The 20,652-nt window shown below is 40.9% G+C and overlaps 1 protein-coding gene across 1 annotated transcript in view; it reads left to right on the forward strand.

Annotated features, from left to right (window-relative positions):
- Positions 1-275: 275 nt before the first annotated feature.
- LOC139678068 (tropomodulin-2) overlaps positions 276-20,652 on the forward strand; it is a 30,612-nt gene continuing 10,235 nt past the window's right edge. The window contains exons 1-4 of the mRNA XM_071568625.1: positions 276-387; positions 10,381-10,589; positions 12,319-12,475; positions 19,898-20,020. Coding sequence (XP_071424726.1) covers positions 10,464-10,589; positions 12,319-12,475; positions 19,898-20,020 — 406 coding nt within the window. The 5' untranslated portion in view covers positions 276-387; positions 10,381-10,463. The remainder of the gene's footprint in view (positions 388-10,380; positions 10,590-12,318; positions 12,476-19,897; positions 20,021-20,652) is intronic.

A 20,652-nucleotide genomic window follows, 5' to 3' on the forward strand; every position in this document is an offset into this window, starting at 1 on the left:
ATAGTCTGTTTTCACGAGCGACACGGGTGAGGGGTGAGGCTGAGGCCACACCACGCGAGCCAAGGCGAAGAGGAATAAACGTGTCGTGGATGTGGGTTAGGTGGCATTTCACCTGCAGTCTCGGAGCAGACAGAGGCGAGGGCTGAGAAAGGATAAGGGGGCCAGCGGGTGGGCTGGTCAGGCGGGAGCGGCGGGGATGCTGCAGGCGGAGCCGCTGCTGGTGGGGCCAGGGCCGGTGCTGCCGGACTACGAGTCCCAGCGTGCCCGGCAGGGCAGGGTCGGCGGTGCGCAGCCGCCGCGCCGGGCACCCACCTGCCGCCGCGGGCGCTGGGCTCGGGGCGCGGAGGGGCGCGCAGGCAGCGGCGGCCGGGGCGGACACACCGCGGGGTAAGGCGGGCCGGGCGGGCCGGGCAGGGCCGGGCGAGGTGCGGGGCATCCCCCGCGGGCGGCTCCGCGGAGCCCCGTGCCCTGCGCTGCGGTGCGGCGGGATGCGCTGCGGTGCGATGCGATGCGCTGCGGAGCGGAGCGGTGCTGTGGGCGCGGCGGGGCGTCGGCGTGTGGCGGAGCATCCCCAGCTTGGGTCGCAGATGCGGCCGGTCCCGGTCTGACCTCGCCCGCGGCCGCGGGATCGCCGCCGGGAACCGTCCTGGGCGTGCGGGACGCGGAGCGCTCGGCCGGGCGGCCCCGCCACGCCCGGGGCTCGGCGGCGACCGCCCTACCCGAGCGCCTTCCACGGCAGTGCCTGTGTGTTCATCGCGGAGCGCTCGCATCCTTCGTGTCAGGCGTGAAATGACAGAAATTAGATGGAGCGGTTTTAATAAAATCAGAAAAGAAGGTGTTTTTGTAAATGGAAATGAAATGTCCCTCATTGGAGATGTGTCTTTTGTATGTTAGAAATACGGCAGGACCGGCGGAGGGTGGTTCTGCTCGGCTGCCTGGGAGTGGGGGTCAGAATTAACGGCCCAGCGACAGGTTCAGGAACAGGATGCTGATTTTGGAAATTTAGTTGGATTTCCAGGGTTTCGAGAAAGAAAATGTGTCCTAAACCCCGCATATTTATGTTAGATGTCACACACACACTCGGTTTTGTCATCTTCTAATTAAAAAATTATCATGGTGGCCTAATTCAGGGGGATTTGCTTTGATGGAAGCTTTGGGGGAATTTCATTTGCCAAAGTAAAAATCCACAGTTGATCTGCGAGAAACATGTAGTGAAATCTGAGAACTGAAACCACCAAAAAATAAATTATAACTGGTTAGATTCACATAACCATCTTGAGTTTAGCACTAACATAAACTTGTGAAAAAACATTGTAATGTCATTAATGATGAAAGAATTTCAGAAATGTGTCAATATCAAATATCAATTTAAAAATAATTGGAAGAAGTGATTATATTTTTTTACCATGAATGGTGCACTGTGTAGATGTATGCTTTTGAAAGTATTTATTAGAGGGAATATTCAGCAAGTTATTAAGTTGCTTATTTGTAGTAAATAGATGCAGTCTTTCTTATCATATGAAAGCTTTTCTTGAACTGTTTATTCTCAGAAATTGCCCTTGAATTTCCTCTGTTCTGCCCTCCACTCTTGGAGACAGGAATATGTAATGGGAAAGAAACACCTGGGACCAACTGGCCTAGTACTGCAGGCATCACATCCTTTAACTCTTTGCAAGGGATACAATTATTAGAAAAATGAACTCATTATCATGGTGGTGTCTCACTGAGGTATACTGACAATATTACAGTCTTTTATGCATTATTCTGCACTCATTTGGTATTTAAATGCCTACCTGCCTTTGCTGTAGTGGCCTTTGCTGTGCAGCTCTTACCTGGTTTCCAGTATGATATATTTAAATTTTTACCAGTGTGTTAAAAAAAAGAAGATGGTTACATGAGTCATTTTAGTGATTTCACCAACCTAAATTCCATATGTGTCTCTTTTTTCATCTGGCTTGGTTGTATTTGTCTGAACTTAGCCTGTAGCCTCTCTCATCTTGATAATCTAAATAATTTTGTTCTAAATTGTCTGCTTTACTCTCTCTCATTGCATAACTTTTCTTCCTTTCCAAAATTATTATTATTTCCAGTATTTAAAACTTCTTGCAAGCAATGTTTATGCATTTCTGCTGTTATTAATTTACTTTAGGGTTTTTGTTTGTTTTTTAGCTTTTCTATATTATTGAACTTCATAGTTTGATGCCCTCCTGTGATTGAGTATCTTTTTGGCTAAGGCTGTGGTGGCTGTGCAGGGTTTTGAACTGAGAAGCACCAAGCACCTGTAGCCACAGGTATTTGCACATGATGGGTTAACACAGGGTGAATGCCTGTGTTTGTCTACTGACCACACACATAAGTGTAGTAGTGGCTTCTGTTTTAACAGTGGAGTTTGGCCATCATTATTTGGTGCCACAGAAATCTGTAAACTTTTTTTAAGCTGTATTTAAGTCTTTCTTTCAAAGAGCACCTGGGACTGAATGTCCAGCTGCTGTGCTAAAACAAGGAAATCTGAGAACAGCAGTGACAAAAAGGTAGCACACCGTTTGCTATCTGTTGGCAGCACAGGTGGAACAATGCTCTTGTTAATAGTAGCCAGTGTCCTTTTTTCCTGTTGATGTTTCCAACATGTGGAAAACAAACACTAGTGTTGTCTTTTCCAGGGCTGGCCTGATCTATTTTGTTGTCAAAATAAAAAACTCTACTTTCAGGTACAGTTCCTTCTCCTGTTTGTTGTTTCAGCTCTCAGGATGTGCGTACCATGGATGGTTTTTGGCTTTGGTTTACATTTTAAAGGGAAAAAAGAGCTTAGGAAAGACACAAAAAGAGGTTTTTATAGAAGGTACCTACCTACCAGTGATCACTATTAATATTCAAGTTCTGTAGGCAGTAGAATATGCTCTTAACCCAGCCTTTGGGTCTCTCTGTGCTGTGTTTTTGCTTGGCAAATACTGTTCATTTAAAAGATCCACTTCAATGAATGAGACTGTTTGTGGAAGAAGGGACCCATAACCAAAGGAAAAACTGTTCAACGCTTGACACTTGGAATATGGTTCAATTCCTTGTCTTGCCACGGACTTGTCATCTGACCTCAAACAAGGCATTGCTTTCCCCTCACAAGGCAGGGGAGAGGCTCTGTGTAGCTGATGGTGTTTAAGGCACCACAACAGTTGTTTCCATGTTAGTATGATCAATCAATGAGGATACCAGACCCTGGCCTTTGGCTTCCCAAGGATGCTCTTTACAAAGCTGCAGATAACTCATACCCCAATGTGTGCTTTGCTTTGCATTCATGGTAAGTGTGCTGATTACAAGTACTACAGTTTTTTACACAACACAGAATCTGGGAGACTGAACTGGATGAAAACAGCATCTTGTAAACATCACAGCAGTTACTGTAATGTGCATGATCTGTGTTCATCTGGGGACCACAGAGACATGGGCTGCTGTGTTACAGACTGGGAGCATGTCTGCTCTGTGACAGTTCTGACCAGTGGAGATACAGCCTCTTGTTCCAAGGTAACCCAGCACCTGCTGGCTGCAGAATCAAACCTGCAGAGTCTGGTAGCTATTGAAGAAAACTAAAATGTCATTGATGTCCCACAGAAGATAATGAGGTCCTTTTCTTCCAGTTGCTATCAAATGGAGACTTACTCTCTTATTTAAGGGACTGTCAGTCAACAACCACCAGTACAGCTCAACAGGAGGGAGTTCTGTTCACATCAGAGTGGAGCTTACAGATGACAAATTGTGGGTGGAGCTGCCACTTCAAAGCCTATTGGGTCTGTATAAAAAGACTCTGTTCTCCAGGATTTTCAGCCCTGCACTTCACACCACCCTCAGTTTCAGACAGTAACTGTTATGTTTTTATTTTAGAAAATCTAATTAACCTTGCATGGATTTTCAAACCATCACTGGAGTTCTAAAAATGGAAGGAACCTACTTTCCAGTTCCACGAAGTTACAATTGCCATGAGCAGAGAGGTTGTTTCATTATTTTATGACTGAACTTTACCCCTCTAAAAACAAAGGGGAGTGTTCATCTGCAGGAGACATGACAGACACACTGGATTGTCAGAACCCCATAAACAATCCCACCAATATCTGCAATGCTTAGGTTCATTCTGTCATCCTCTTCTTGTGGGTGGGAGTTGAGTAATTTAAATGTTGCTTTTATTAGGTAAGACTGGCTTAAATCATCATATGGCCACTGTATAATTAGTCATCATTTTTGTGTGGAAACAATTCTAATGGCTATGATCTAAAAATACGATGATACCCAGAAACAAGTTCCAGGACTCAGTTTCATGTTTTGAATGATTATGAGTAATACCACTGATGTTATTTTAGAAACAATCAGAAATTAGTAATTACGTAATTTTATTTTGCATCAGTGAGAGAAACATGAATGTCTTATCTTTCTTTAACCGTCACTGAAAAACCTTCTATGTTATCTGAATCAAAGGGAGTAACATCCCTTATGTCTTCTATAAATAACAGTACATTCATATGGATAATTTTGCAATATACATGATGGTTAATTTCTTATAAAGGGCATGACTGAACTCCCATTAAAATGAATTGATGGCTCACATTTTATTTGCATAAAGTTATCAATCCCCCAGTTAGGAAGCCAGCTGTAAAGTAAACTACAGAGTGGCATAAGTATTACCAAGGTTCAGAAGAGCTCATCCAATTATGAAGTGGAGTTTCTGATCCCTGTGTGATTATCCTAAAAGTTCAGGCCTAGTCTAGTATTAGGACAGCATAATTGTTGATTATTGGCTGGTCTCTATATAGGACTAAACCAGTTGCTATAAACAGAAGGTGAAATAACCCTACATTAGCCTTGGAAAAACCCAGCATTTTAAAGATAGAGGGATTTTTAGGGATTCTTTGCTACAGTATGACAAGAGGTGGCATGCTAGGCTGGACTGAAGGGGTTTGGCCACATCACAACTCTCCCAGAGCCAGCCCTGAGCTCGGTGCCAAGTGCAGCTGAGTGTGCTCCCCACCAGCTCCAGAGACACCCTCTCAAAGGACCCAGTTCTACAGATCCTCCAGCAGGCTGTTTGCTTTGATCCACCAAGTGACCATGCTGTGTCATGAATGGAAGAGTGTCAGAAAAGGTGACTAAACTGAAGCAGTTCAGTGCTTCTTATGCTGGGAGGTCTTCAGAAGTTTTACGGGGGGGGGGGAAATAAAAAATTTGGGGGATTCTAGAACACCAAGTCCTTTTCTACAGATCTCTCTTCCATTTGCTTCCTATGTGAGTTTCTTTGACATGTCTACTGTGTCTGCATCAGGACCTGTGGCTAATACTGTTTTCATCATACACACACAACACTCAGTTTCATAATGTTTCCCTGGATGTTCCTATCACACATGTGTGCTGTGCTGGCCCTAATGCATCCTTTCTAACTTTTCTGAGATTTCTGAACCTCCTGCTGCAAAATGTTATCTCTGAATATATATCTCCCATATGGTCATGGTTAGAAAGCACATTGGTATAAAAATGAAAAAAGGAACCTTATTTATAGGCCAAACAATGGAGTATTTCTAATTTTTTTTTTAAGTTTGAGCTTTCAACAGCCCAGCCTTATTTTTCATAGCCAGTCCTGGACTGCAGAGTTCCCTGTCTGGCACTGGATTAAATGTATTGGTGGGAACATTCTGTTGCCTGGACAGTGCAGGACAATCATCTTCCTTCTACTGAGCATCTGCTTGTGTTGCACAAACACGGCTCTTAATCATAATGGCCCAAATCCTATTTATTTGGCCCCGTATCAATTTAACTTGGGATTAGTTCCACCTGTTTCTTATTTTGATGTTTAGTTCCTTGAGTCTATTTAAACAAAGGGAATAATTTTTCCACATTTACAGGTATGTTTCACAACTCTTTTTCAAAACACAAATATCCAGCACTGTGGATATGAAGGTAGTTTGTGTAACAGGATTTCCTTTCTAAAGATCACTTGTAATGATTTGGAAAAATGAGACCAATTTCTAAAATCTGCTATAAAAAGTTTAGGGTTTTTTTTTCCTATAAGGATGCAAAGAACTATATTGGATATTTCCTATTCAGTACATCTCTCTATACATCATAAATACATGTTGCCATGCAGCTTCATTCTTATCTTGTACACAACTATCAAAAGCTCAAAATTCACATGGTTGATATCACAGTATTCTCATCTCTAGAGGACTCCAGAAACATAATATTTCTCTAAGTGTATGCCTCGTGTTTTAGATAGCAAGACTGACCTCATTTGCCTTTGTAGCTGCTGGTCCATAGAAGGTTCTGTCGTTCAGGTTGTTCCAACATTTCCCAAGCGATCCAAGCAAATGCAAGTAGGACCTCTCTGACATTCTGCATTAATTCAGCAGAGGACTGATTCTCTCTCAGAAAGAACCATCTCTATCAGCAGTAGAAAGTTATGACAGTGTTATGGTATTAGTAAAAACTACTGCCTAGCTTTTCTAGAAAGCCCTTTCAGAACTGCATAAGGATAACAAAATGGAACATGGCAAAGTATAGAGGAGTTTATCACAGCAGATGTTGACTACATAGAGCAATAATGATTTTATGCAGGCTGAGTAATGACAGCTTTTTTCTCTTTGAAAATGTATTTTGAATCCTGATGTTGACAGGAATGGGTGAAAAAGCTGCCCCAAAATAAAACTGTATGTGTTTTGTTCTTTAAAAGGAAACAAAATTAAAAATACAGCAGTGGGTTCTTTGACGCTCACTGTGAAACTTCTGTGTTCCACAAAGATTTAAATGCAGCACATGATTAGCAGAAATGCTGCCTCTTACTGTTCTGCACTATCCAGAATCAGCACAGGTCTCACCTTTTGGGCACCCAACAGAATGCTTTGCTGTGTAACTGTGGGCGCTTGGGCCCATGGGAAACTATGGAGAAACCATACTGAAACTAAATGAAAAAAACCCAACAGTTGGGTTTGTGTTTTTCCATTCCTTAATCTCCTCTTTCGTGCTTCCCAATAAGTTTGAAGGAAACTCCAAAGTCTTACCCAGGGTCCCTAATTCTGCTTCCCTCAGTGTCCCCAATGAAGTGTAACATTCACCAGGACATTTGCTCTGCAGTTAGACTGGACATCTTTCTGCTGCCTGACACCTGATCTGCCTTGGTATGTTCAAAATAACAGTAGCAGGGAGCTCTTGATTAGCATTGCTTTTTAAGTAACTAGAGGTTTCATACAGTAATTATAACAAAGCGAATCCAGTATATATAATGTATAAGAAATAAATAGTATGTGCACATTCAGAGAAGTCAAGCCACAGCAAGAGGCTGCACAGGCAGCATATGGCCCTGTTTACATACACAAAATTAACAGTATGGAATCCAATTAGGAAGGTGGAGATCACAATCATCACATTAGACAGCAGTTTCCAGAGTGTGAGGACTTCAGCATTTCCTTCCCAGACAGAATGATGTTGAATTGTTGGGTTTATCTCGTTCCCTTGGTTTCCAATAATGTGACTGTGGCAAAAGGTCAATAGAGAGCACAAAGCCAGGACATGAGCAACAGGCATTCCAGCTGAGCTTGCAGTAGCCTCTACAGCAGAGTGAAAGCTCCATAAAAGCTTTACTGCTTACAGGGATTGTGCACAAAGAAATTCCCTAGGCAGTGTCTTCTGCTTTTGTTCAGTCACAGAAGAGTAGGATTCTGTTGTGAATGGGAAAATATCAAGGGAATTTCTGTTGCAAATGTGTGCATGCAAGAAAAGCATGATTTCAATCTCTTCCATGCACTGCTGATCTAATAAGGGTTATCTGATACAGTCCTTCATGCCAGGAGAGAAGTCACGCTGATACATCTGTGGAATCTGGATTTATATTTCTATTTGGGGTATCCCTGCTGCACATGGTCAAATACTTTCTCTGCCTAATATTTAAAAGGAAACAGTTACAATATTGGAAGATGTCACCTGTTGAAAAGTGTCTCCTGGCACATCCTCCCTGTATGGCTGAGCATGTAGGCAATTCACAAAGAAATCTGAGTGTCTGGGAGCCACAAACCATACCCTGCAGTACCTACCCATTAGCACCTGCATTCAGCTTTGCAAACCTTTTAAGAAAAGCTGTTACATACACGGCCTTGCTGATACCAGTAGAACAAGTCCTAGCTGTGTTCCCTGATGGGAATCGTGCAGTCCTGGACAGCCAAGGGACAGGTTCTGGTACCAGGCGTCCTGCCCCACAGAACTGCTGACCCTCCGCCAGGGAAACTGTTATGTGCTCTCACTAGTTACTTTTCCAACAATATTTAATTATCCCAACCTTGGGATTATATTTTTGTCTTTTCCAGGGATGCGATTAAACTCTAATAAAATAACCATTTAAACTGTTAAATAGTTTTAAAAAGCTCTAATCCCCTCAAAGAAAATTTTCAGCTCAGTTAATGTCTGCTAGCTGAAATGTTATGTTTGTACTGAGTTTATCCAAAGGAACTTAGCGAAGGCGCCTGATGTCTTAGTACAGAATATTGTACTGCAGCTCAATTTGTTTTTACAGTTTAAACAAATATACTTACCACTTTTAAATAAAATGCTTTTGGTATTTTGGTAAGTACACAAATTGTATTGATTAAACACATAGCAAACTAGGGTTCTCTTTAAGCACCGAGTACACAAAAACATTAACTGTTTTGGACTTTTTTGATGAAAATATCTCTCAAACTCATCACATATGATGATATTTTGATATTATGAGAAAATTACACACCTGTTGTAACTTTGTGAAATATCAGTTGCTGACTAACTTCCTGAAAGAAACCCACAATTTAAGGAATGGTTGAATTCTATCATGACATTTGGAATGGCTTGTTGATAGTGTTATGCCAGGAAAACAGCAGCACCAAACAGAGCAGTAATGAGGAAAAAAATGAGAGTGTGTTGGGGAAATAAGACTTTTTCTTGGAATAGGATGTCTAAGTGTTTCAAGTCAAGGCTTATTGTGCCTTGCAGTAGTCATAGAATTCCAGATTTTTCAAATTTTTAATTCTACTAAATCTCTTAATCTTCTATGGGTTAGTAATTTCTAGTCTTTTTGATAAATAGAAAAATTACATATGTTTTAATATTTAGTATTTTAATACTGAAACTCTTAAGTAAATGAAATATTTTCATTTGGATTTTGAATAGAAGAAAAATTACAATCAGGCTTCCAGTTAATATGAAAGGCAACAGAACCCACATGGATTTTATTAGTTTATGACAACTAAGGACATGGCTAGAGGAGATCAGTTGGGGTTGATACGTAAGCCAGTCGTAGGTGCCAGTTGGCTGATTTCCATATCAACCATGACTTTGAAATTTGTGAATGCAGAAACTGAGCTGTAAAACTGCACAGTGAGTTGTGTAATTTGGAGAGAGCTGGTGCTGCTGTGGGAAACTGGGAAGACTTGGGAGGGCTTGGAGCACAGTTAAAGTCCCCAGATAATGCTGTTTCAGATCACAGATAATTCCCTTTCAGTGTATCCATTTGCAGGCAGATTCTGGTTCTAGAATTTGTTCTGGACAAGAAAAAAAAGAGCAAGTAAAGACAGAGAGTCCTTTGTGATATTGTCATATGACAAATAATATGACAATGACTGCTGTGGCCATGCAAATGAGACCTCCTTGTTCCTGATCAGTTGGAATCATATAACAAGGAACTACATTCAAGTTTTAAAACTAGAAGAGTTTGTGAAACACTAAGTCCATATTCTTTTCATGACCATGTTTTGGATGCCTGCAGGTGCCCCATGCAGCAGACTGGTTTGCAGAAAATCTTTTGAGCTGTAAGTGGCATATCCTCCAATAATTATTTTGATGATAAGTGCTATCATTTGTAGCCAAACATGTTGAAATAAGACTAACAACCAGCATAGTTTAAAGATGTTCTGGTAACCACTGTGTGCCAAAAAGTCAGCCCAGATGATGTGGGATAGCTTTAAGCCATCAGCAAAACTGGGATAAGATAGAATACCTCAAGGCATAACATTTTGTTTCTTGTTTGCCAGTGTTGGACTGTTATCTTTGACTCTACCACTTACCTCTGCTTTTGGCCAAAAGAGCAAACAGATGCTGCTCTTTCCAAGCAAATTAAATAAAATGGATTTATTTCTATGGAAAAGGAAAAATTCCTAATATTTTTCCTATCTGTCCTGAAGCTTCTCTCTGCTGCTGCACCCAATCCTTGCTATTCCTTGGCTACTGCTGCACAGGCAGTGCCAGCACTTTCCTCACCTCCTCTGCTGTGCCACAACGTGTTGCTGCTTTGTTTTCATTAATAAAGTGTCAATGTGACCCCGAGCACGTGGGCTTTCTAGGACTCTCAGCTAAATGCAGACACTCACAATGCTTTATTGTTAACAGAAAGTGAGGCTACAAGAAGCTCAGTACTCCTGAATGGTTGAAATCTTGACAAGCAGCATCAGTGGAGCAGTGCAGCAGGAGCCATGTCTCTGCCCTTCCGAAAAGAGTTGGAGAAATACAAGAATATCAATGAAGATGAAATACTCAGCAAACTCTCAGAAGATGAACTGAAACAGCTGGAGCATGTTCTTGATGACCTTGATCCTGAGGTTAGTGATGGGTGCCAGGGGGATCATAGTTCAAAAGTTTCCTGTTATAAATGCCACATACTGCAGCATTTTATATTTGTGTTCTGTTACTGTAGAGACAGTGTAGCCTAAAGAATGAGCTTCTGCTCTGAGGAGCTACCTGCTTTTGTATGAGTCACTGTGACCTTTGTCTGTCCCTTGTCCATTTAGACATTAGTTTGTCTGCAATCTAAATCTTTAATCGTGTTTGTACACTGCAGCACAGTGAGAAGCTTTTTATGGCTGCTCTTTCTGAGCACAGCAATAAACAAATGTAACGTGTGTTTGTGGAGATCAGGTCTTTTGAACTTCTGAAATCTGTTGTCTGTGTCATTCAGCACATTTATTTTTAGCTGAAGAGAACATATTTAGGCATGATTAAGAAAAGTAAGATTCAGCTGCCAAACTGTCATTTTCTAGAGGGTAAGGATAATTTGGATATTTGAAGACACCCTCACAAAGAATTTAAAGATCTCTGCCCTTAGAACTACTTTGTCCTACAATAATGAGGCTACAGTCTCAAGTGTGCTGGGAATTCTGACTGTACCTACCCCAAAACATTCAAACTGATGTAGGAGTTTGAAAACTAGCAGGTAAACTGTTTACTCTGGCAACAAAATAAATTTGGAAAAAGAACAGATTTATAGGTTCTAGCACTATAGCACCAATATACCTGGAAATTAAAGGTGGGCTTTACTATTCTCTCCCTCCAAGATGCCACTACTACCTTTCTACTGTGCATTTCTGGTATTTTCAAGTGTCTGGCATCTCAAATGGTGACACAGAAAAACATTAAAAAACCAACACCAACCAACGAAATAAAATAGGCCATAGTGCATTTGTAGTCACGCTATGTACGTGCAGTGAATTTGTAGCACTCTGGGAACATTTGTGCATGCACAGGTAAAATGTCTAGTGACTTGAGTTCACTGGATGTGCTCAGAATTCACTGGATGTTTGCCATGGATCAGATTTACGGTGAATGTTCTGGTCAGTGGTGAAGTGTTTCTGAAACACTCTGAGGCATCTTCAATACATTGGCTCTACTGCACATGCACTGCAAAGTCCATGTACCTTATTCCTTTCTGGGATTTCTTGGACTGAAATGTGGATTTACTGGATTGAAACTTGGCAGCCTTTTGCATCTTCTATGTTACGGGTTGAGAATGTCATCACATGGTCACACAGCTGTGTGTTGGAAGTTGGACTTACCTGCTTGCTTCCTCATACTCTAAATAGCTGAAGCCCACATCATTCACCAGCCTCTTTCTGTGCATGCCATTCATTTCTGAAGTCCAGGGACCATCTGCATTAGAATGAAAGGAATTTTGTTTTTTATGAGACAGAGAAAAATGGTGAGGAAAAAGCAAATGAGTAGAAGGAAATACATAGAAGATGTATCCTGGTCTATTTACCTGGCCTGAGAACTCTGTGGTCATAATATGTGTAACACAAAGGACTCTGATCTTACTTAGTTCTTTGGTGCTGTGATTGTAAATATGTTTACTAAAAATATTAATGGGTGGTAAATCAAGAAGTCTGAATTATATACTGGTTTTCATGGTTACGTTTAGGTAATGTGTATTATTGCTGTCACCAAAGGGCATTATACAAGGAAAGATTTCACATAAAACCCAACAACATTGCCATGAAGTTTGGAACACAATATGAAAATGCCTCATCTCCATTCCCTGCCTCCCCTCTTTCACAGAATGCCTTGCTTCCAGCGGGATTTCGGCAGAAGGACCAGACCACTAAAGCTGCCACGGGCCCTTTCGACAGGGAGCGCCTGCTCTCATACTTGGAGAAGCAAGCACTGGAGCACAAAGACAGGGAAGACTTTGTGCCATTTACAGGGGAAAAGAAAGGTACCTGTCCATCTTTGTGTCGGTGTTGAGTAATGGCCTGTGTGGTGCAGGCATCTGCTGCTGTCTGGCTTTTTTTGTGGAATACACTGGGACAAAAGAGGGGAAGGCTGTTACTGTGCAGGGTGAGGCGCAGGAGTCAGACCTGGAACTGTTGTAGCAGAAGGTGAAGGGGAGGTTTTATCCCTTGCACAGTGGTCTGTCTCACTGTGGAGTCACAATAGCAGGTTTAACGGCTTGTTAGAGAGTATGGGAACACACAAGCACCAGCCAAGCAAAGGGTTCAGCCAGCAGCTCCCAGGTCAGCAAATCCCTCTGTGTGCAGTTAAGCACGGACAAAGGTGCCCTTACCCACCTCACAGGGACTATTCCCATGTTAAGCATTGGGCCATGCAAGGGTGTTGCAGTGGGGGAGCTGTTCATGAGGAAACATATAAATACCTTTCTGATAAGTCCTGCCTACAATTGCTGTAAGTAATGGCTGAGGAATATAGTTAAAAAAAAAAGTATTTTTCCACTTGTTTACTAGCACATCTGACAATGCTATTCATGCAGACAGTTTCCCTGCTACCCTTGTCCTACAGCTACAGGAAAAAAAGGGAAAAACAGGAAAACCTAATTCAAATAATTCAAACATTGGTAGGATAACCTTAGGGCAGGAACAGTCATATTTTAAAGCAAACAATATTCCCGTAGCACCACTATGTCCTTTTAATCCTTTATAAAAAGTGGATAAAAATGCCTACCTTAGGCCACCCCTTCATTCAAGAAGGAACTTCCTATGTCTGGGTCCATTTCTGGACATGTAATGGATTCGTCATTATTTGAATGGGTTCTGCTTAAGAGAAAGCAGGTGTTTCAAGAAAGTCAAGGGCAGCATTTTTTGCTTAGTATTCTTCCAAAGCTCAGTAGTTCAGGATAAATAATTTAAATTTCTAAAATGTGTCCTCGAAAGAATCTAAAGGAGGACCTCTCCTGAGGAAAATCTTATTCCTCACCTTCTGCATGTTGATGGTCTCTAAGGTGTAGTTACAGACTGGTAAATATTTATATGATTATAATATATTTATGTTCTGTTAAATGATTTCTTTACACTACAGAAGCACTGTAATGTAGCCATACTGTAGATAGCCCCAAATTAATTTGACACTATTTCTGCTAGTTAAAAAGTTAATTCTTGAGCCGCTCCAGTTGCATCCAGTTGCATATAATTAGAAATGGGAGGTGTTGATGCCAATGTACCACTGGGCACTATTTAACACCTGAGTATATTTGTGTGTCAGTAGTATTAGACTATGTCAAATGTTGTTTAAGCTTTTGTCAGTGTTTTGTACTATAATGTTTGTCTGTCACTGGCTAAGCATTTATCTTTTTCAAATTTAGGAAGTGGGATGCTTCTACCAAGCGTTAAGTGACATTTCTACCAGTTCCTGCAGTTACCATGCAAAGTCGAAACTGTCTTGAAAATTCAATGATGAGCCAAAAAGAAGGTGGCATTTAAAGTATCCTCCTTCCAGAACAGTTTGTGATACATCACTATTTTTTATCTACTGCGTCAACCTCTATTTTTTGTTGTTGTTGTTAATGTTTTATTAGAGAGTTTTTGACCAAAAAGCAGTAACAAGCAGCTGCTGAAGGACAAAATTCAGTTGCCTGTGTTGGTCTCTATATGCTGAACAACCATAAGGTTTTGATTGTCCCAGAAAACAAGCCAAAACAAATTCCAGAGCTGACAGGAATATCCAGGGTGGCTAAATACAGGAAGTGTTAAATATGAGCCCAAGATGGAGGGGCTGATCATTCAGGGAATTGCCTTGTGTTTGATTGTAATTGTGGTTTCAAGAAGTTGGAAATGTTTGGCAAAAACAATCAAACCTATGGCATGCATTAGGGTTTTGGCCCTCTGCCACATTGCAGCTGGGTAATGTAATTCATTAATTGCTGTACTAAAAGGTTTTAAGCTTGTCTGGGATAGTTCTCAAATTTCAATGGCCATCAAGAAATGTTTTCAGACTGCTTTACCCCACATCCTCCCTAACATGAGTCAGAGCTGGCACTTCATCTGAGTGTCCCCACAGCGAGAGTTTGCGCCCACTGTGGTATGAAATGATCTGGTGGCTTTCAGGAACTGTTGTGCAACTCAGCTGTTTGCTCTTAGTGAGCACTGGCAGTACAGGGCTGATAACTGGGGCCATAGTGGTGGGCAACTTGTAAGTGTTTCTTTTATGTATTTCTGGACTAGTTCCTACTTAGGATAGATATCCAAGAAATCCTTACATAGAACCTGATGATGGACAGAAGTTACTTAGACTGACCCACTGCACTTAACACATACAGCTGGATCAGCCAATTATCAGACTTCCATCACTTTTATCACTGGGAAGCCTTTTCTGTTTCAAGTTCATGAATGGTCCAGGAATAAAAAGAAAAGGTGGAGAAAATAAGGGGCAGAGCAGGCACAAAATATTCAAGAGCACTGTCAGTGCAGCATGTTTTCTCTCTACAGAATGCATCTGACCTCAGTTAAGAGCTGAGTACTACTGTAACACAAACATCAACTAGCAACAACATCTGTTTCTGCTTTGTTGCTGGGGTTCTCTGAACTACATGGTACTAATGAAATGTAATTAAAAAGAAGTTCTTCTGTTGTGCAATATCATTAGATGTGAAAGGTTGCTGTAAGGATTGCTGTTTCAACCCTTCACTACTGTCCCTGTTTTCTACAAGGTCTTCTGCTCATTGCCAAACCATTTCATTTTGGATCTGATCCAGTTCTCATCAAAGTCATGGAAAAACTCCAGTGGATCAGGCTATTATTATTTGTGGCTGGAGAGGGAAGTGGAACATGCTTGTATGTGATTAAATACTAACATTTTCAGCCAACTGATAATAGGGAAAAGGAAGAAAATAGGAATCATTAAACCAGAGAACTTTTCAGCAAACTTCTGCTTTCAGTTGCTCTGGCAGAGACCATCTATCTTGCATGTGGTGCTGTGCCAAGCAGAGTATCAATATACAGCACTAGTAATAATGACAGTCATTTTCAGGTCAGAGTATTAGAGTAGATGCTAATGAGTTCCAATTCCAGTGTCTCTAACAGACCTTTTTCAAAGGTTAGGGTTTAGTATAGAGACACAGTATCTTTCTTGGATTGCCAAGGCAGTGTTTTCACCCTCAGAGCTGAAATGGTTTGTTTAAATGTTTGCCACCTTCTTCCTGTTCTTTAGGACTTAAATTTAGAACTGATGTTTGTCTCTTAAGGCATTGAAAGTGTTGCAGTTGCTGACAGCAGTGCCTCTAGTCAGTGCCTTTCACTGCTTGCTTTTGTAAGACCCTGTTTTATTTGCTCATGACTTTGCCAAACTTGCAGAGTTCACACTGAAATTTCCCATGCTGAGAGGCTGCCTCGAGTTGAATTTTTGGAAAGTGTCAGCAAAAAGGACTAAGCTGTTTCCAAGAACAAGATTAGAAGAAAACACATTGTTTTATCCATCTAGAGTAAATTTTTCCAGCTGTTTTTTTATGACCTGCAGTGCCTCCATGCTTTGAAGAGGGGACATGAAATATATGCCCTTTGGAATCCCCAGGGAAATACACTCAAGTTTAACATCTTCAAAATATTGTGCTTTTTTGTACATGGAATTTGTTATGGTGTTCTCCAAACACTCCCCATGCAGCGAGTGTTTGTCATGTCGTCAGAGCTGTGCAGGCAGCACATGTGACAGCGCAGCAGTGCCCAGGGAGACCCTGGGGGGGGCTGCTCAGAGGGGACTGGGCTGGGAGGGATGTTCTTCCCAACTGCTCATCTGAGAGGCCACTGTTGCCCCAGGGCCAAGGGCAGGCAGAGTCCCTCCTGCTGGGCCAGTGCTCCCCTCTCTTTGTGAAGGAGAGAGCACCCAGCCAGCAGAGAGGCTGGTGCACAGGGGTGGAGGGGACGTTGAAGAGCTGTAGGAATATTTCAGGATGAAGGACTTGATGTGGCAGCTCTGGGGAAAGGAACTGTAGCACAGAGCAGTGATAAGGGGGAGAGGGCAGAGGGAAAGGAGATGGTGGGAAGGGTCAGGATTCAAATATGTGTAAAACCAGGAGACAAAAGGGATGGGAAAGGCACAGGGGGCAATGAGGAAAGGAAAAGAGGAGAAGAATATGTGGGATGGGAGAAAAGAGGTCAGGGAGGAACATAACTAGTCTGTCTCTGCCCAAGTTTCAAGGCTCTTTGATGTCCAGGAGAACCTGAAGCACAGCAGCACAGTTTGACTCTCTTCCTCCTTTGTCACAATTCCCCATCAGACATAAGAATTTTCTCTTCTGCCGGTGGAGTGGGTGATCCAGGTGGTAATCCAGAGAAGGACTACATCCCAACTGTTCTGATAATCCATGTGAAGGTCTGATGAAATTCTGGGCTTCTTTATGTTGTAGAAGTTACAGGTTGGCTTTTTTATTTTTATTTTAGAAAGCATACTCCTCAGGAGAATTCTTTAAAGGGTATTGCTGTGGTGGCAGAATCACAGCATGCTGATCAAAGATGCTGGTGCAATTTAACTTCTCTTTTTGTGCTTATGCACAATAGATTTATTAACTTTGGAAAGCTTATCTTTGCAACCTTCCTATTACATTATCATAATTTTTAAGGCTTAGAATATGCTGAATACACTGATCCAAGAGTAAACAGCAACAGTTATGATACTGCATTTTTATTACTACTAGCTTTCAGGTTCACTCTTATTTGAACTTGGCCTGTTTTCTTCTTTATAATGCAAATTTATTCTTGATCAAAACTAATTTAGCTCCATTTTCAGAGAATATTTGTAGGGAAAAATTTAAGTAAGCCTCAACAGAAAAGAATAGTGCAAAATGGAAAAAGTGAATCAGATTTATGCAAGGCAGATTTCCAAGATTACTGAATTTCACTTCCAAGGTCAGTGTAGCATTCTGTGATTGAGAATTGCCAGGCACTCACTGTGGTCAGTGATTCATTGGGAAGTCATAAGTGTAACCAGATATTTTCTTGAAAGTACAATAGTCTGAACTGCAGTTTATAGGAAAAGAAAGTACATTATTGTTTCATGATATGGCAGAAAATGTGTTTGAATTATAAAATTAAATAAGTATCTTTAGAAATAAAAAGTTAAATAAAAGGGCATCTTTTACAGCTAGTACAAATGGGTTTATTTCTCACTGCCCTGTCCTTTATTGAGTTTTGGCTTGTGCAGGGTAGGAATAGATACTAAGTATTTATACTAAACAAAAATGGTGACAATTTGTATTTATTCATTTAAGTCTAATGACATAAGAAGAAAGGAATAGAGAAGACATACCAAAAGGGATGTTCCAAATGCTATAAACTATAAATGAAGGTGAAATCCTCAAAACAGTTTTTAGATTACTTGCTAGTAAACTCCTGCCAACTGCACTATTCAAATTCCATTTTCCCCTCTCCTTATAGATATAAACAAATAAACTTACTTCAGGAAAATATTTTTAAAAATAATTTTATAATTTTTTTCTATAATTCCCTGCTCAGTTAATAGATCTTCCTGTAGATGCATATGTGCATATGTGGTTATGTAGTTAACTGTTGCTGTATGAAGAGATGAAGTTAGGGATACATCTCAGTTCTGTGGATTACCTTGACAGTGCTTTAATGGGGGCGTTTGCACATTGCAGGAAAACAGACCTGCTGAACCAAGTGGCAAAATTACATCTATGGTTTCGTGTCTGTATCCAGTATATTTCTTTTTTTATACAGAATTTGTTTTCCTTTTCCCTTCCTCCCCATTTCTATGGTTCTCTGTATTCCTTTTCACTGAAACCTTCTTCCGTCTGGTTTTCAAAGGATTTTTTTCCATTTAGCCTCTTTTGAGGAAAACATGAACTGTATCATATTTCAATTTCAACAGACATTTTGCAGTGTGTGAAAAGGAATAGGTCTGTTGTTAAACTGAGCCGGGACAAATCTCTACAGACTGCACTCACAGGCATAAAGTTCCTGGGTTATAATGAGCTGCCTCAGTTGTCATCCAGGTCACCCCAGACACTTATCCCACTTTGACAGAAAAAGGGGAGAACTGCATTGTTGCACACATAAAATTTCATGCGTGCTTTTGGTTTCAATGCTTAGTATTTTTTTTACTGAAATTGAATTTTGTTTTGCGGTTGAAAAAAGAATGTATTATTTTTGTAAATAAGTGTGGTTATATTTTTGTTATTAGCACTGATGTAACACAAGTTATGTATAGACAGAACTTTTTGTCACTGTGTTTTCACTGGTAGAAAGTTAAGCTATTAGTATTAAGACTTAGCACAGAACATTAACACATTCTGGGGGCAAAATGTAACACATCCAACATTAATTATACCACATAGAATGTTATAATAAAGTATCCTCTAAAATATGGTGTGACTATAAAGAGCACCAAGAGCAGCAGCCTTTCTTCATAAATCTCATTGTAAAATGACAAAACGTCACTATTCTTCCAGATAATAAATTTTAAGATGGACCATTGAAAGAAGGAAGCCATAATCCATATTTTATTTTGTAAGTGCATTCCATGATGGCACTGGATAATGAATTTACAATGTATGGATGTGAAACTAGGAGAGACTTCATGAATCTTTAAACCCAGTCCTTGAATATTGAAGGAAAACTGGTTGACAGCCCTCTATAAACACAGACACACAGTTTTGCAGTTGGTAGACAGGTAATAAATTCCTAATAACCTCCTAAATGTGTAAGTTTTTCTAACCTCCATCTGCTGTGCTACAGCATATCTTCACAGTGGAATGTTCTTATCTAGATAGTAAAAAGAATATTTTTAAAACACCACTGGACACCAGCAAGGCCTACATATATTAAAGATATATATTACCACCTTTGACATGACCTTGCCCCTTTAAGTATTTCATATAACCAATAATAGAATTCTTTTATAGAACATTTGCCAAGAATGTTTTAAATGAAACTGTCATTGGGAATCATACACACATTTAAAAAGAAAGGTTTGGGCTGTCATCCAAGAATTACATACGCCTGAAACAAATGTTTAAAATTGTATTCCTATATATGTGAACTGTACAGAAAAAGTATGAGCCTCTACTGGTTTCCATTACTCCCTGATTTCTTGCTATGCAAGATACTTGGCCTACACACATCCAAAGTCCATAGAGATGGAAGACCAACTACACCACATGTTGTGTCCAGTTTACATCAAACTCAAGGTCCTCAAGAACTCTGCATCTTTTATTTTTAGACTTACTAAGATCCTGGTGTGGAGGATAGCAAGCATCAAGTAAGAAAGAGAAAAGCATGCATTTGATAATATTTCCAAGCAGTTCCTCTGTCACAGATCTGTTGCCATCGCTGCCAGGAGACAGTGGAGTTTTTCCAGTAATTCATTATTCACTCTGGCTCTTTTCTTCTCTTAGGAAAAATATTTATCCCTAAAGAGAAGCCCATAGAAACTCGTACAGAAGAGAAGGTGACCCTGGATCCAGAACTAGAAGAGGCCCTGGCCAGCGCTTCGGATACTGAGCTCTATGACCTTGCAGGTTAGACAATACATAGACACGATCCTCCCACGTGTCCAGTTCTTCTCTGCTCAGACCTGCCACCAGGAGTGTCTCATGATCACCTCTCAATCGCTGCTGTTCCACAGACAGGTGGCCAACCTGTGGGCCACATGTTGCCCATGAGGACTTGACAGCTGCTGCTTTTTAGGCTTCTCTCATGTACTTATAATTGATGCGTCAGACAAGGGGGGAAGATGAACCAGCTAAAGTGATGTGGGGGAAAGGAAGGGCAGACAGCAGACTGCAGGCTGGGGTGCTGGCATTGTAATGGAGACCACTGGGCCTACTATATCCACATTGTAGCACACTGTTGCTACTTTCAATTCTGACACCCTAAATAGAAGGATAAACTTGTTACAGAATACAGTGGATGAAGGTCCTGAACCCCATGAGGGAATTTGGAATCTAACCCCTTGAATGAGAAAACTGGTTGCTAGCTGGTTAAACCTAAAGTGGGAATGCCAGTGTATTAAGCTCATCACAGGTACAGTCAAATTCTCAGATATGCCAAACAATACAAAAAAGAATATTAAGAAATTCCAGTTGTATATTGGGGAGGAAAAATGATTAGGAGTCTTGCCCTGAAACAAGTTACCCAAAGAGATTTCCAT

Source organism: Pithys albifrons, chromosome 13, assembly GCF_047495875.1.
Source record: "Pithys albifrons albifrons isolate INPA30051 chromosome 13, PitAlb_v1, whole genome shotgun sequence".
NCBI classification, from domain to species: Eukaryota; Metazoa; Chordata; class Aves; order Passeriformes; family Thamnophilidae; genus Pithys; species Pithys albifrons.